General features: G+C 38.4%; 2 protein-coding genes across 2 annotated transcripts in view; both read left to right on the top strand.

Annotated features, from left to right (window-relative positions):
• LOC109074418 (nuclease EXOG, mitochondrial-like) overlaps positions 1–5,339 on the top strand; it is an 8,513-nt gene extending 3,174 nt beyond the window's left edge. The window contains exons 2-6 of the mRNA XM_042714926.1: positions 470–616; positions 684–823; positions 2,495–2,569; positions 2,616–2,768; positions 4,816–5,339. Of these exons, the coding sequence (XP_042570860.1) occupies positions 470–616; positions 684–823; positions 2,495–2,569; positions 2,616–2,768; positions 4,816–5,262 (962 nt within the window). The 3' untranslated portion in view covers positions 5,263–5,339. The remainder of the gene's footprint in view (positions 1–469; positions 617–683; positions 824–2,494; positions 2,570–2,615; positions 2,769–4,815) is intronic.
• A 4,985-nt stretch (positions 5,340–10,324) lies between these two features.
• LOC122135480 (nuclease EXOG, mitochondrial-like) overlaps positions 10,325–13,248 on the top strand; it is a 14,912-nt gene continuing 11,988 nt past the window's right edge. The window contains exons 1-2 of the mRNA XM_042714925.1: positions 10,325–10,371; positions 12,431–12,553. Coding sequence (XP_042570859.1) covers positions 10,325–10,371; positions 12,431–12,553 — 170 coding nt within the window. The remainder of the gene's footprint in view (positions 10,372–12,430; positions 12,554–13,248) is intronic.

Raw genomic sequence — 13,248 nt, 5'->3', positions numbered from 1 at the left:
AAATAAACTTAAAAGTTTCCAAAATTAACTTTCAATTAAATTAAATAAAAAAATACAAAAAATACAAATTTAAAATAAAATATGATAAAACAAATGCAAAATGTGAATTTTGTGGACTGAAAAAATAAACAGCTATATAAAATATATTTCTCTTAAATCTGAATAAATGCAAGTATTTTGTGGTGTGGATATGCAAAAATACCTATTATTATTTTTTTTGTAAATAATATTGTAAAACGATCACTTATTTATTTATTATTTATTTTTCAAGTTTGTTTCTGTAAAAGAATAAACCTTAAACTTTTTGCTACATGCATAAAAAAACTTTTGAACAAAAATAATTACTTATTTTATTTTATTGCGTCTGTGCAGTTAACAGTGCGTTAGAGTTTAGTGCATTAATCTGATCCGATCTTTATATCCTTCAGTAGTGAAAGTTTGAAGATGCTTGTTGTGTGTAAATCTCCAGACAGCTCCGCTCGTCTCATCGAGCGCTTCGGGCTTCCGCAGAGCGGCGCTGAGACCCGGTTCTACGTGAACCACGCTCTGTCGTACGATCAGACGCGCCGGACGCCGCGCTGGGTGGCAGAACACCTGAGCGCTCAGGGATTGCTGGGTGAGTGGAGTGTGAACACCGCACGCATGCGCCGGAGACTCTCGCTGACTCCGTCCCTCCTCCACAGGTCACGCAGACAGAAAACACTGCAGATTCAGACCCGACCCCGGCGTTCCCGAGCTCTTCACGGCACGGAACGAGGATTACCTGCGCAGCGGCTGGTCGCGCGGACACATGGCCCCCGCCGGAGACAACAAGAGCTCTGAGGTCTCACACAGCACAGAATCAGACAAGAACAGAGAAATAAATAATGCATTAATATACATTTCTCTAGTTTCTCATGCAAAATAGAAAAGCACTAAAATACCACACAAATATATAGTTATTATTCATTTATTATACATTTATTTATTTATTTATTTATTTAGACATGAGCATGTTTCATTTATGGAGGGATTTAACAGACTAAAATAAATATATATATATATATATTAAATGAGATTATTAAATGCATTATAGAATGCTGCAATAAATCAATAAAAGTGCAAAGAAATGAAAGCATTTTAACATTAATAGAAAATACTTTTTTTTTTCATGTAAAATGATGAAAGCACACAAAATGAGTTTATATAAAAAAAAACATGATGTGATGTGAAATGAAATGTATTATATCATACATTTATATTATTATTATTATATATTATACATTAACATGCTTCAACTTGGGATTTAAATATATATTGAAATTATTAAATGCGTTAATGTTGCAATAAATAAAAGTGCACGAAATGAAAGCATTTATAAATAGAAAATGCATTTATTTTTTCATGTAAAATGAAAAAGGATGATGTGAAATACGCCTTAGAAATGAAAAAGCCCATGAAATATGAACTGAAATATACATTATTATTTATTACATTATTATACATAATTATTATTGTTATTATTGTGAAAATTTTTTAAATAAAAATAAAAAAATATATATTTTTTTTATTGTGATAAAATTTTTTATCCATGTGAAATGCCACATGAAATATGACCTAAAAATAAAAAGAAAAAATGAAATACGACTTATATATATTATTATACATTTATTATAATATTGTTGCTTTGTGTTGTGTATATTATATTATAATTTTTTTTTATTATTATTTATTTATTTATTTAGACATGAGCGTGCTTCACATTATGGAGGGATTTAACAGACTAATAATACATATAGATCTATTTTTCTGAGATTTTAGATTCATTAATAGATTGCTGCAATAAATAAAATGAAAAGTGCAGAGAAATGAAAGCATTGTAATAGAAACTCCATTTATTTTTCTCATGTAAAATGAAAAAGGATGCTGTTGAAACGCCTTAAAATAAAAACCCCAGGAAATAGAAACTGAAATACACACTATGATTTATTATATTATTATTGTTATTATTATTGTGTGTGTGTGTGTGTGTGTAACTGTTTATAGTTGAAGATGAGCATGTTTCAACTTTCTAAGGTGATTTAACAGACTAAAAATGCATTTTATAATGAAATTATTAATTTACAATATTGAATGCCTTTCAATCGATATAAATAACTGCAGTAGCAATAAAGCACGAAATAAATCATTCATTAAATGCTACAATTTTTAAAACACTCCAAATGATGAACAGCCTTATACGAATGAATACTAAAAGGACATACCTAAATGAAAAAATTGCTTGAAATCTACACACCCCTGAAGATACAACTGTAGCTGCTAAGACAAATATACAAATATATCGCAAACTCAAACATCATGAACTGCTGCAAATCAGTGTAACGCATGCATGAGTACGAATGCATCAATAAACCGTCGTAGTGAGATGTGTTTGTTCAGGTAAAACCTAATACCACAGTGTTCACCAGTGCACTTACTCAGTAGTATTCTGAATGTCTGATGTTTCTGTGGACAGCGAGCGATGGCGGAGACCTTCTATCTGTCCAACATCGTCAACACGGGAGAACAACCTGCAGGAGGCTTTCTGCTAGTAACAGGTCTTTGAGCCGAGCCTGTGTTTGTGGTGTTTGTGCGAGCGCTGCTCATGCGCCGATGTCTCTGTAAGGCTGGAGATGTACTGCAGAGATCTGACGCAGAGCTTCAGTCACGTCTGGATCGTCTCTGGACCGCTGCTGCTTGCTGGTGACGCTGGAGGATGGAGGAAGGAAGGTGTGCTGTCATGTTATAAGGTAAGGCCCACAGCGGCCTTTCCGTCCAACACCGTGTGAAGAAATGAGCGTTATTAGGGCTTAAATCAAGAATATCTCTTTAAAATCAAGTCCGTTTCAAACCTTTTTTTTTTCTTTGTAATGAACCGTGTTCCAAATTAACACACAAATCAAAAAGAAATTAAAAAAAGAGACACATCAAAAATAATAATAATTATTATTATTGCTCTAATTTCAAAATTTTGTATAAAATTTTCTGATTTTTTTTAAGCATTTTTCTGTGGAATAGCATATAATGAAAAAGGCCAATAACACGGTCAGTATAATTTGTTTATATTTTTTTGTCTTTGTAATAAAGCAAAGCACTTTTAAGTGCTTTTAAGGAAATTAATAATGGTAAAATTCATATTTAACATATTTCCAATGGAAATTAAAGCAAAAATGCAAAAAATGGAAATTAATGCAAATACAATAAATTCATGTCAATGGATAATTTTAAAATTAAAGCAAAAATGCAAAAAATGGAAACTTTGTCATATTTTTGTAAAGCATTTGTTTCTTCCATAAGTAAGCATTAGGTCCCTAGAGAAATAACAAAATAAGGCAATTGCCACACATACAGTGTAATTTGTATATATATATAGATATATTTGATTTCTTGGGGAGCTTTTGTTCTTTAGAAAGGTACCTTTTCTTTAGAAAGGAAATTAAGTTGTAAATTTAGAGGTAAATTTGTTATGTTAGTGGATAATTTCATTTGTAAAATGACAAACATCAATGGATTATTATTATAAGTATTATTAAAAGAATATCCTTAAAAACTTATGTTTATTACATTTTTCTCTGTTCTGAACACTTCAGCTTAATGCAAACCACGCAGACCCTGCTAGGTCTCCTTTATTTTTGTTTATTCTGGGAAGTGAAGGCTTTTGAAAAGTTCATTAAAAAACGCAGCTGTAATAATAATACGCGTCCAGTAGGCGGCGCTGCTGCTCTTCATGAGTTACCTTGCTGACTCGGACATCAAACCGAAGTGTTAATCAGTTAGAGTGTCTCTTCCTCTGAAATGATAATCCATCTCATCCACCTTAAATCATACTTGAAGGAATAATTCACCTGATTGTTGAAAAGCAGATGTTTAGAAGTATATTCATGCTGCTCTTTTCCTGATAATGGGGGGACAGATGCTGTCGAGATTCAAAAATGACAAAAAAGTACCATAATAGTAGTCTGTAAGACACTATTAATTGTTATATATTATATTAAGGTCATAAATGATGCACAGTTCATATGGATTGCTGAATGTTGCATTTTTCTACTTTTTTAAAGCTGACAGTTGGCCTTCCCACCCCCAAAAATGTTCATTTTAATGCCGGAAACGGTTCAATAATCAATGTTTAAGGAAAAAACTGTCAGCGTAAATCTAGAAGCCTGAATGTTGACACCTTTATTTATGAAATAAAGTTACTCATGTTTTTTATTTTTTTTTAATAAATATTTTACATATGAATTAATAAAAATATATGTTAATTTTTTATTGTTTTTTAGTTTACTTTATTATTAGTATTTTTTTTTTTTTCCATTCAAAAGTTTTGGGTCATTTTTTTTTTTTTTTTTTTTTTTTTATTCATCCAGGAGGCATTAAATTGATCAAATGCCAGTACAGACATTTATAATGTCACACATATTTCTTTTCAAATGCACCTGCGTTCGTTTGAACTTTCGTCATCTGTGAATCCCGAAAAAAAATGCATCACATGTCCACAAAAATATTGTGCCAGCACAATGTTTTAAAATTGTAATAATCAAAATGTTTCTTGAGAGCAGCAAATTCATCATATTAGAATGATTCTGAAGATCATGTGACACTGAAGACTGAGTAATTAATGCCGACAATTACAGCTGGCACATCCAGAAATAAATTACACTTTACAGAGAGTCACACAGAAAACGAGTTATTTTAAAGAACACTAATATTTCAACATTTTTTAAGTATTTTTGATCAAATAAGTGCGAATTAATTACTTATATATGCACTGAACACCACGTGCCATCTAACGGTTTCAAGCTGATCGGGAGGACGACGGGCAGTTCCCTCATCCTACAAAGTCAATCCTGCCAGAACGACTCGTCTCCGGACTCTCTGGCTCTCGGAGCGTTTGTTGTCCCGAACGCTCCGATCGGCTTCGAGCGTCCGCTGACAGAGTTTCAGGTGAGTCTGTCTGATCTGGAGCGCATGTCCGGCCTGACGTTCTTCCCCGCGGTGGAGCGACGCGAGCGGCTGAAGAACCTGTGTGACGTGGACTCCTGCCAGCTCATGGACCTCGAGCGCTTCACGCTGTACATCAGCGGCCGGAAGGTGGCCAGCGCCAGGACCCTCGCGCGGCTGGAGAAGATCATGACGGAGCTGAAGGATGCAGGCGTCACACCTGACCACTACCTGAGCAACCTCTACCTGGAGAAGAAACGAGAGCTCGAAGAGAAAGAGGAGCGCGAGAAGAAACCAGAGCCATGAGAGTGCTGAATTTGATAGTTTTCCTTCATTGCATCGCAGTATTTTGTTTATTTTTTAATTGTTGTTTTAGCATTCGTTAAACATTCACTCAGTGGACCAGACACACACGCAGAGAGTCCGAAAGTTGCGTGAACATTGGGCTGTTGATCACTATAGTCTTGTGTTTCTGATTTGCTGTGCTGTTGTTTTGCTTATCGTGTATGCTTCATCTTGGAAATGTAAGAAAATGCCGTAGTACTCTTGGGAATTTTTTTGTGGGGGTTTTTTACTCTTTTGAGATTTTTGACAATACCCACTGCCATAATCGTCTGAATTCTAACTAAATCTTGATTATAATTGCAGTTATTTTATGCAGTACTTTTTATTTATTTTATTTTATTACATTTTTTTTGGTCATCAGGAAGTTGCTAAGGTGTTCTGGTGGTTGCGACTGTATTCTTGGTTGCTAAGATGTTCTGGAGGGTTAGGCCGGTACTATAGGTTTCTTATGTGTCCTTTGTGGTGCTAGGAGGTTGCTAAGGTGGTTCTGGGCGGTTAGGAGGGTTCTGGGTGGTTGCTAGTAGGTTGCCTAAGGGGGTTAGGATGGTTTACCAGAAAGTTGCTAAGGTGTTTATGTTTGTTGCTAGGGGTTTGCTAATGTGTTCTGGGCGGTTAGGAGTTCGTGGGAGGTTTGCTAAGGGTTTAGGGTGGTTACAGAATGTTGCTTTAGGTTTATGTTTGGTTGCTAGAGGTGTGCTTAAGGTGTTCTGGGCGGTTGGCTGTTTCGGGGAGGCCGCTAGGAGTTGCTAAGGGTTTAGTGTGGTTAATAGAAGGTTCCTTAGTTGTTATGTTGTTGGTTTCTAGGGGGTTGCTAAGGTGGTTCTGGTCAGTTAGGAGGTTCTGGGTGAGTTGCTAAGTGGTTGAGGGGTGGTTACTAGAGGTTGCTTAGGGGTTCTGGTCTGGCTGCCAATGGAGGCCGCTTAGATGTTCTCTGTGGTTGCCAGAGGTTTCCGGATGTGTTCTGCGGCAATAAGGATGTGCTGTGAGGTCGCTAGAAGGTTGCTTAGGTTCTGTCTGGCTGCCAGGAGGCCGTTTAGGTGTTCTGTTTGGTTGCGTAGGAGGTTGCTAAAGTGTTTAAGGGTGTTGCTAGGGGGTTGCTAAGGTGTCTGGGCGGTTAGGTGTTCTGTTTGTTGCTGAATGTGGTCTGGGTGGTTGCTAATAGGTTGCTAAGGTGTTCTGGGCGGTTTAGGATGTTCGGGGTGGTTGCTACGGGTTTAGTGTGGTTTGCTAGGGGGTTTGCTAAGGTGTTCTGGGCGGGATATGAATGTTCTGGGTGGGTGCTAAGGGGTTTAGGGGGTATTGCTAGAGGTTGCTTCGGTGTTCTGTGTGGGTTTTACGAGGTTTCTAAGGTTGTTCTGGGTGGTTGCTACGGAGGTTGCTAAGGTTTCTAGGCGGTTAGGATGTTCTGTGTGGTTGCTAAGGGGTTTAGAGGGTGGTTAATAGCAGTTGCTAAGGTGGTTCTGGGTGGTTGCTAGGAGGTTTGCTGCGATGGTCTGGGCAGTCTGGTGGTTGTGGTTTGCTAGATGGTCTGGCCAGTTCTGGGTGGTTTGCTAAGATGGTCTGGGCAGTTGTTATGAGTATGAGGTTCTGGGAGGTTTGCTAGAAGGTTGCTAATGGGTTTTAGGGTGGTTGCTAGGAGATTGCTATAAGGTGTTCTACTGTGTGTGGCAGTTGTTAGGAGGTTGGCTAAAATGGTGGCCAAGGTTAAGATGCTCGGATTGTTAGGAGGTTCTGGGTGGCTGACACTAGTAGGTTGCTAAGGGTTTAGGGTGGTTGCTAGGGGAGGTTGCTAAGGTGATCTAAGGGTTTGCGAATATGTTTTGGGGGTTGCTAGGAGGTTTCTAAGGAATGTCTGTGGCCAATAAATTGACTGAATTGTAATTACACATGAATATATATTCAGTAATTTTAAGAATCTAATTTGCATAATAAAGTAAATAACTAATTATTAATTTATATTACATTTAAATGACCGTTCTATATTGTAAACATTTACTGTATTTGATGACAGTATTTTTTTTTAGAAAGGAACATTTTAAAGAGAAAAAAATAAGAATTAGAGAGAATGATTACATTATGAATAATAATTCTGGCCATTATGTTTCTAAATCTGTTACTCACGTAATCCCCATAAATAGCTAAACTGTAAATCTGTTTTGAGTATTTTTAGAATGTAATCTGATGACATGTAATTCCTTTATTACCGACCAGCAAACTGCTGGTGTTGCTGTTATTTGTCACTAGATGATTTGATCTGATCTTAAAATCATGTCTTCAGGCGCCTCAGGGTCTCTCCTCGTCTCGTCTGGTCTGACGAAGGACTCGCAGTATCGCATCTTGCCGCAGCTGGCACTGAAACCCTTCTGACACGGAGTCGCGCGTCTAACTGCATTTTACGTTCAGAGTGAGGCGCAGGAAAACACAGGAGAGATTTCTGAGTCTGCTGAACTTGTCAGAGTATGCCCCATGTTTTGCATTCTGTGGAAAACTTCTTCTCTATCAGCTGCAGGTTAGAACACTGGGTCGTAGCTGGGTACCTGGATAATACCAAACATCAGCTGGGTAAATGTGATTTTTTCTCATCTTTGTGGCCAAGGAGAGTTGTTTTCTTCTTCTGCGGATTCCTGGGAATTCAATGTTACCTCTTTGTGAGATGTTCACTGAAGGTCAGAGTCCATGTGAGTTTCGTGTGACCTCAGGTGACCTCCAGAGCCGAGTCAGCAATCAGCTGGTTTTGATTTTATTTACATTTATGCACGTTCAAGCCGAATGCTTGTTATTAATTATTCACGATTTCTGATTAGATCGGTAGGCCACTTAGCATTGTATTCATATAATCAGAGGCTGATTTTTATAGACGCCCAGTTAATAAAAAATAAAGGGAGTTGCTCCACAAATTCTTGACTTTTTTCTCGCAATTGTGACTTTATTTGCGAGTTTACATCACACAATTCTGTCTTTATTCGCACAACTGAGTTTATTTAATGCGATTCTGACTTTATTTCTCATATTTGCAAATTTATTTGCAAGTTTCTATTATGCAAGTCTTAATTTTTGCTCACAATTGCAAGTCTATAACACAATTCTGACTTTGTAACTCGCAATTGTGAGTTTAATATCCTGCAATTCTGAGAAAAGAATTGTGAGAAAAAATTCAGAATTGGTGAGATGACAAGTCGCAATTACCTTTTTTTATTTAGTTGCAAAACTGTTCTTTCGCACAGGTTTTATTTTATGTTAAAAAAAAAAAACGCTATTCATAGTAGTACAGCATTCAACAAACACCTGTTCTGGTTGTTAGAAGAGTTAGCTAAGCTGTTCCTAGGTGGTTGCTAATAGGTTGCTAAGTGTTCTTTGCTGGCTTTGCTAAGATGTTCTAGGTGTTGCTAAGATGTCGCTGGCTGGTTGCTAAAAGTTTGCTAAGATGTCTGTCTGGTGGCTACGAGGTTGCTAATGTCCCCTCTGGATGGCTAAGATGCCTCCTGGTTGCTAAGAGGTTGCTCAGATGTTCTGACTGGTTGGTTATGTCTAAGAGTTGCTAAGCGGTTCTAAGATGTCGCTGGCTGGTTGCTAAGATGTTCTTAGGTGGTGCTCAGAGGTTGCCGAAGATTGTCTGGCTGGTTGCTAAATGTCCTAGGTGGTTGCTAAGAGGTTGCTAAGAGGTTCTGGCTGGTTCCTAGATGTTCGAGGTGGTTGCTAAGATGTCCTTGCTGGTTGCTAACAGTTCTAAGATGTCTGTCTGTTGCTAAGAGGTTGCTAAGATGTCGGCTGGTTGGCTAGATGTCCTAGGTGGTTGCTAAGAGTTGCTAAGATGTTCTGGCTGGTTTCTAACGATGTTCTACGGTGTTGCTAAGTTTCTAAGATGTCCTGTCTGGTGCTCAAGATGTTCTAGGTTGGGTTGCTAAGATGTTGCTAAGATGTCCTGGCTGTTTGCTAAATGTCCCTAGGTGGTTTCTAAAGTTGCTAAGATGGTCTGGCTGGTTGCTAGAATGGTCTAGTGGTTCTAAGAGGTCCTGGCTTGTTGCTAAGATGTCCTATGTGGTGCTAAGAGGTTGCTAGATGGTCTGGCTGGTTGGCTAAAAGGGTGCTAAGATGGGCTGCTTGTACGAGGTTGGTAATGTCTAGAGTTTGCTAAGATGTCCTAGGTGTTGCTAAGTTCTGCAAGATGTTCTGGCTGGTGCTAAGAGGTGTCTAGTGGTTGCTAAGAGGTTGCTAAGATGGCCCTGGCTGGTTGCTAAGATGTCCTAGGTGGTTGCTAAGAGGTTTTCTCAGATGTTCTGGCTGGTTTGCTAAGATGTTCTAAGGTGGTTGCTAAGCAGGTTGCTAAGATGTCCTGGCTGGTTGCTAAGATGTTCTAGATGGTTGCTAGAGGTTGCTAAGATGTCCTGGCTGGTTTGCTAAGATGTTCTAGCTTGTTGCTAAGATGTTTCTACGATTTCTGGTGGTTGCTAAGAAGGTCCTAGGTGGCTGCAAGAGGTTGCTACAGATGTCCTGCTGGTTGCTAGATGTCCTATGTGGTTGCGAAGAGGTTGCTAAAGATTTCTGGCTGTTGCTAAGATGTTTGCTATATGGTCCGGACTGTTGTTTAGAGTGTTCTGTGTGGTGCTAAGAGGATGCTAAGATTTGTCCTGGCTGGTTGCTTAAGAGGTTACGAAGATGTTCTGGCTGGTTCGACGATTTCCTAGGTGGTTTCCTAAGAGGTTGTAAGAGTTGGCTAAGAATTTGTCTGGGTGGTTGCTAAGAGGTTCCTAAAGATGTTCTTGCTGGTTGCAAGATGTCCGAGGTGGTTCCTAAGAGGTTGTTGCTAATAGGTTGCTAAGATGTTCTGGTGGTTGCTAAGAGGTTACTAAATGTTCTGGCTGTTTGCTAAGATGTCCCTAGGTAGTTCCTATAGGTTGCTAAAGATGTTCTGGGTGGTTTGCTAAGAGGTTACTAGTGTTCTGGCTGTTGCTAAGATGTCCCTCGGTTAGTTTCCTAAGATGTTGCTACGAGATTCTGGGTGGTTGCTAAGAGGTTTACTAAGATGTTTCTGGCTGGTTTGGCTAAGAATGTCCTAGGAGTTCCTAAGAGGTTTGCTAAGTATATGTCCTAGGTGGTTGCGAGGAAGTTTCTTAATTTGGGGGGGGTTTTTCGGTCCAGTTGAGGGCAGGGTTGCCTCTTGTCTGACTGAGGAACAACCTTTGCTCGGCATCGGTGTGATTTTGTCGATGTGTTTTATAGTCCATTCATCCAGCATGTAATAACTCCATATTTATGCAAATTAAGGTTTTTGCTGAGATTAGTTTCTGCGGATTGTCACCGGTGACCTTCATCCACTGACCTCTGAACCTCCGTCTGAAATCAGACCTTGCATCGATACAGCGACTTAAACAGAGAATGAAGATAAAGATGCACAATTAATGCGCTTCAGTCAAAAACACAAAGCTCTCGACCTCCAGCTCTGTCCGGCGTATAAAGGGCTGTAAGTGTCCTTTGTAGCTTTAACAATGATTCCCACACGAGAATGCGCTCCGGTATATGAGTATGTGGGTCGCGCATCAATGCCACGCTTAGGTAAATGCACAGACAACACATTAGTTTTAGCAGGATGTGTTTGTTCAAAAGCACGGTCCAGATAAATCACGCTCGGCCGGTAGAAACATCTCCGCTGTCCTTACGGTATCGTAGCATTTCAAACGCGCGTGCTGTTAACCCGAGTTTACACCAGAGAGAAATACGCTCCCATGATTCCGCTGGGCTATTTTCACACTCAACCTCCCTGACTCTCCGGCTGCGGCGGCTGCGTCAGCGTTCTGTGCCGCAGCGAGACAGTGAATCAAGCGCCCGGCACTTCTGCAAGCCAGTCACATCTCAAAGTTTGTTTGCCAGCATGGCAATTTAGGTAAGATATTCCTCTCCCCGACAAAAACCTCTCCAAAGACTTCACGGATTTCTTGAAGTCACCTCCCTCCCATGTTGTGCTGGGAACGGCAGATTGTTTTTCTCCTGTTTGCGTTGCAAATCATAACTTCATGTTCTAGAAATTAACATGAATTTGATTATATATATATATATAGATATATACATATTATCTATATATATCTATTATATATATATATAGTATAATATATATATATATGCTCGTTAGAAATCTCCTAGGCTTGGTGTTTCTTATTTCTTAGGAAAAAGTTTCTCAGGTGTAGATACAAGTTTGTAGAATAATGATCAGATTGAAACCTGTAACGTAGTAACATGAGACTAAAATGACTTGCCAACTTGTGTGTGAAATCTTAGAATAGAGAGAGAGAGAGCGAGAGAGAGAGATCAATATAGATATATACTATATATCGATATTATCTATATATATCTTATATATTGATATATTCTATATATAATGTGTGTGTGTGTTGTATTCACTAATGCTCAAAAATCTGGGGTTGGTAAAATTTTAAATGTTTTTAAAAGAGTCTCTTCTGCTCACCAAGGCTGGATTTATTTGATCAAAAATTATGTAAAAATTGTCAAATATTATTAGAATTTAAAACAGCTGTTTTCTATGTGAATCTCTGTTAAACTGTAATTTATTTCTGTGAGTGCAGCTGTATTTTTTCAGCATCATTACTCCAGTCTTCAGTGTCACATGATCTGCAGGATATCATTCTCAATATGAGGAATTTGCTTCGCAAGAAACTTGCTGATTGTTGATTATCAATGTTTGCAAACAGTTGTGCTGCACCATATTTTTGGTGGATACGGTGAATTACTTTGTATGTTTTCAAGATTCCCAGATGAACAGAAAGTTGAAAGGAAACAGCATATATTTGAAATAGAAAGCTTTTCTAACATTACAAATTTCTTCACCGTCTCTTTTGATTCGTCCTTGATGAATAAATGGAATGACTTAAAATCTCCTTCATTTAGTTAACAACTCCCAATATAATTGCTTGACTTCATAAATGCACACCACACACACCTGATAGTGCTCGGTATTTGAGAAACACACCTCCGTTCATCTTCTGATTGTACTTTGGTCTTATAAGGAATCAGCTCAGGACTGAAGCATCATCAAACACCGTCTGAGGACGAGGACACCACACACACACTCTCTCTACGGTCGTAGGTTTGAACCTCTGCCCTTTCATTGTTTTAGATGCGTCATGATCTTTAGTTCTGTTCTCATGTGCCATAAGGAATCATCTCTGTACGGTCTGGAGTCTGGCAGTGGGTCTTTTCTAGACAACAGATCATCGCCGTCGCATGTAGGACAGATCCGGTAGGCTGAGTGCATGTTTTTTCTTTTCCTCCGCAGAAAAAGGCAAAAGGCAGAATGCCCCGAACAAAAAATAAATAACTATAAAAAATATATACTGTTTAAGTTTTATTTATATTTCAGCGTTAGGTTTCTTTATTTATAGTGTTTTAATTTTAGTATCAACTTACCTTCAGGTATTAAAAGCGATATGTCTGTCAAATAATTTTGATTACATTCTAATAATTTGTTTACATTTTATTTCAGCTTTATTTCAATTAGTGTCAGGTTTTAATAGTTTTCACGTTTAATAAATAAATGAGAATTCTAGGTGGTTGCTAGGAAGTTTGATAGTGGTAGCTAGCAATGCTCTGGTTGGTTTTCTAAGGCGTGTCCATTGGGTTTGCTAGGGTGTTCTAGGTCATCTGCAGGGTGTTGCTATGTTGTTGCTTCAGAGTAAGGATTTTGTAAATGTGTTAATTTGGTTGCTAGGATTTTTGATTGTTGAGTGTTTAGTGGTTACTAGTGTTTCTATTTGTTTCTAGAGTGGTTTCGGGTGGTTACTAGGTGTACCTGTTTGTTTCCTAGAGTGTTCTGGTGAGTTACTAGGGTGTTTCTGTGTGGATTCTAGAGTGTTTCGGTGGGTACTAGGTGTTTCTGTGTGGTTTCCTAGAGTGTTCGGGTGGTTACTAGGGTGTTACTGTGTGGTTTCTAGAGTG

Source organism: Cyprinus carpio, chromosome A24 (genome assembly GCF_018340385.1).
Source record: "Cyprinus carpio isolate SPL01 chromosome A24, ASM1834038v1, whole genome shotgun sequence".
Taxonomy (NCBI): Eukaryota; Metazoa; Chordata; class Actinopteri; order Cypriniformes; family Cyprinidae; genus Cyprinus; species Cyprinus carpio.
This window is presented reverse-complemented; position numbering and strand designations above follow the sequence as displayed.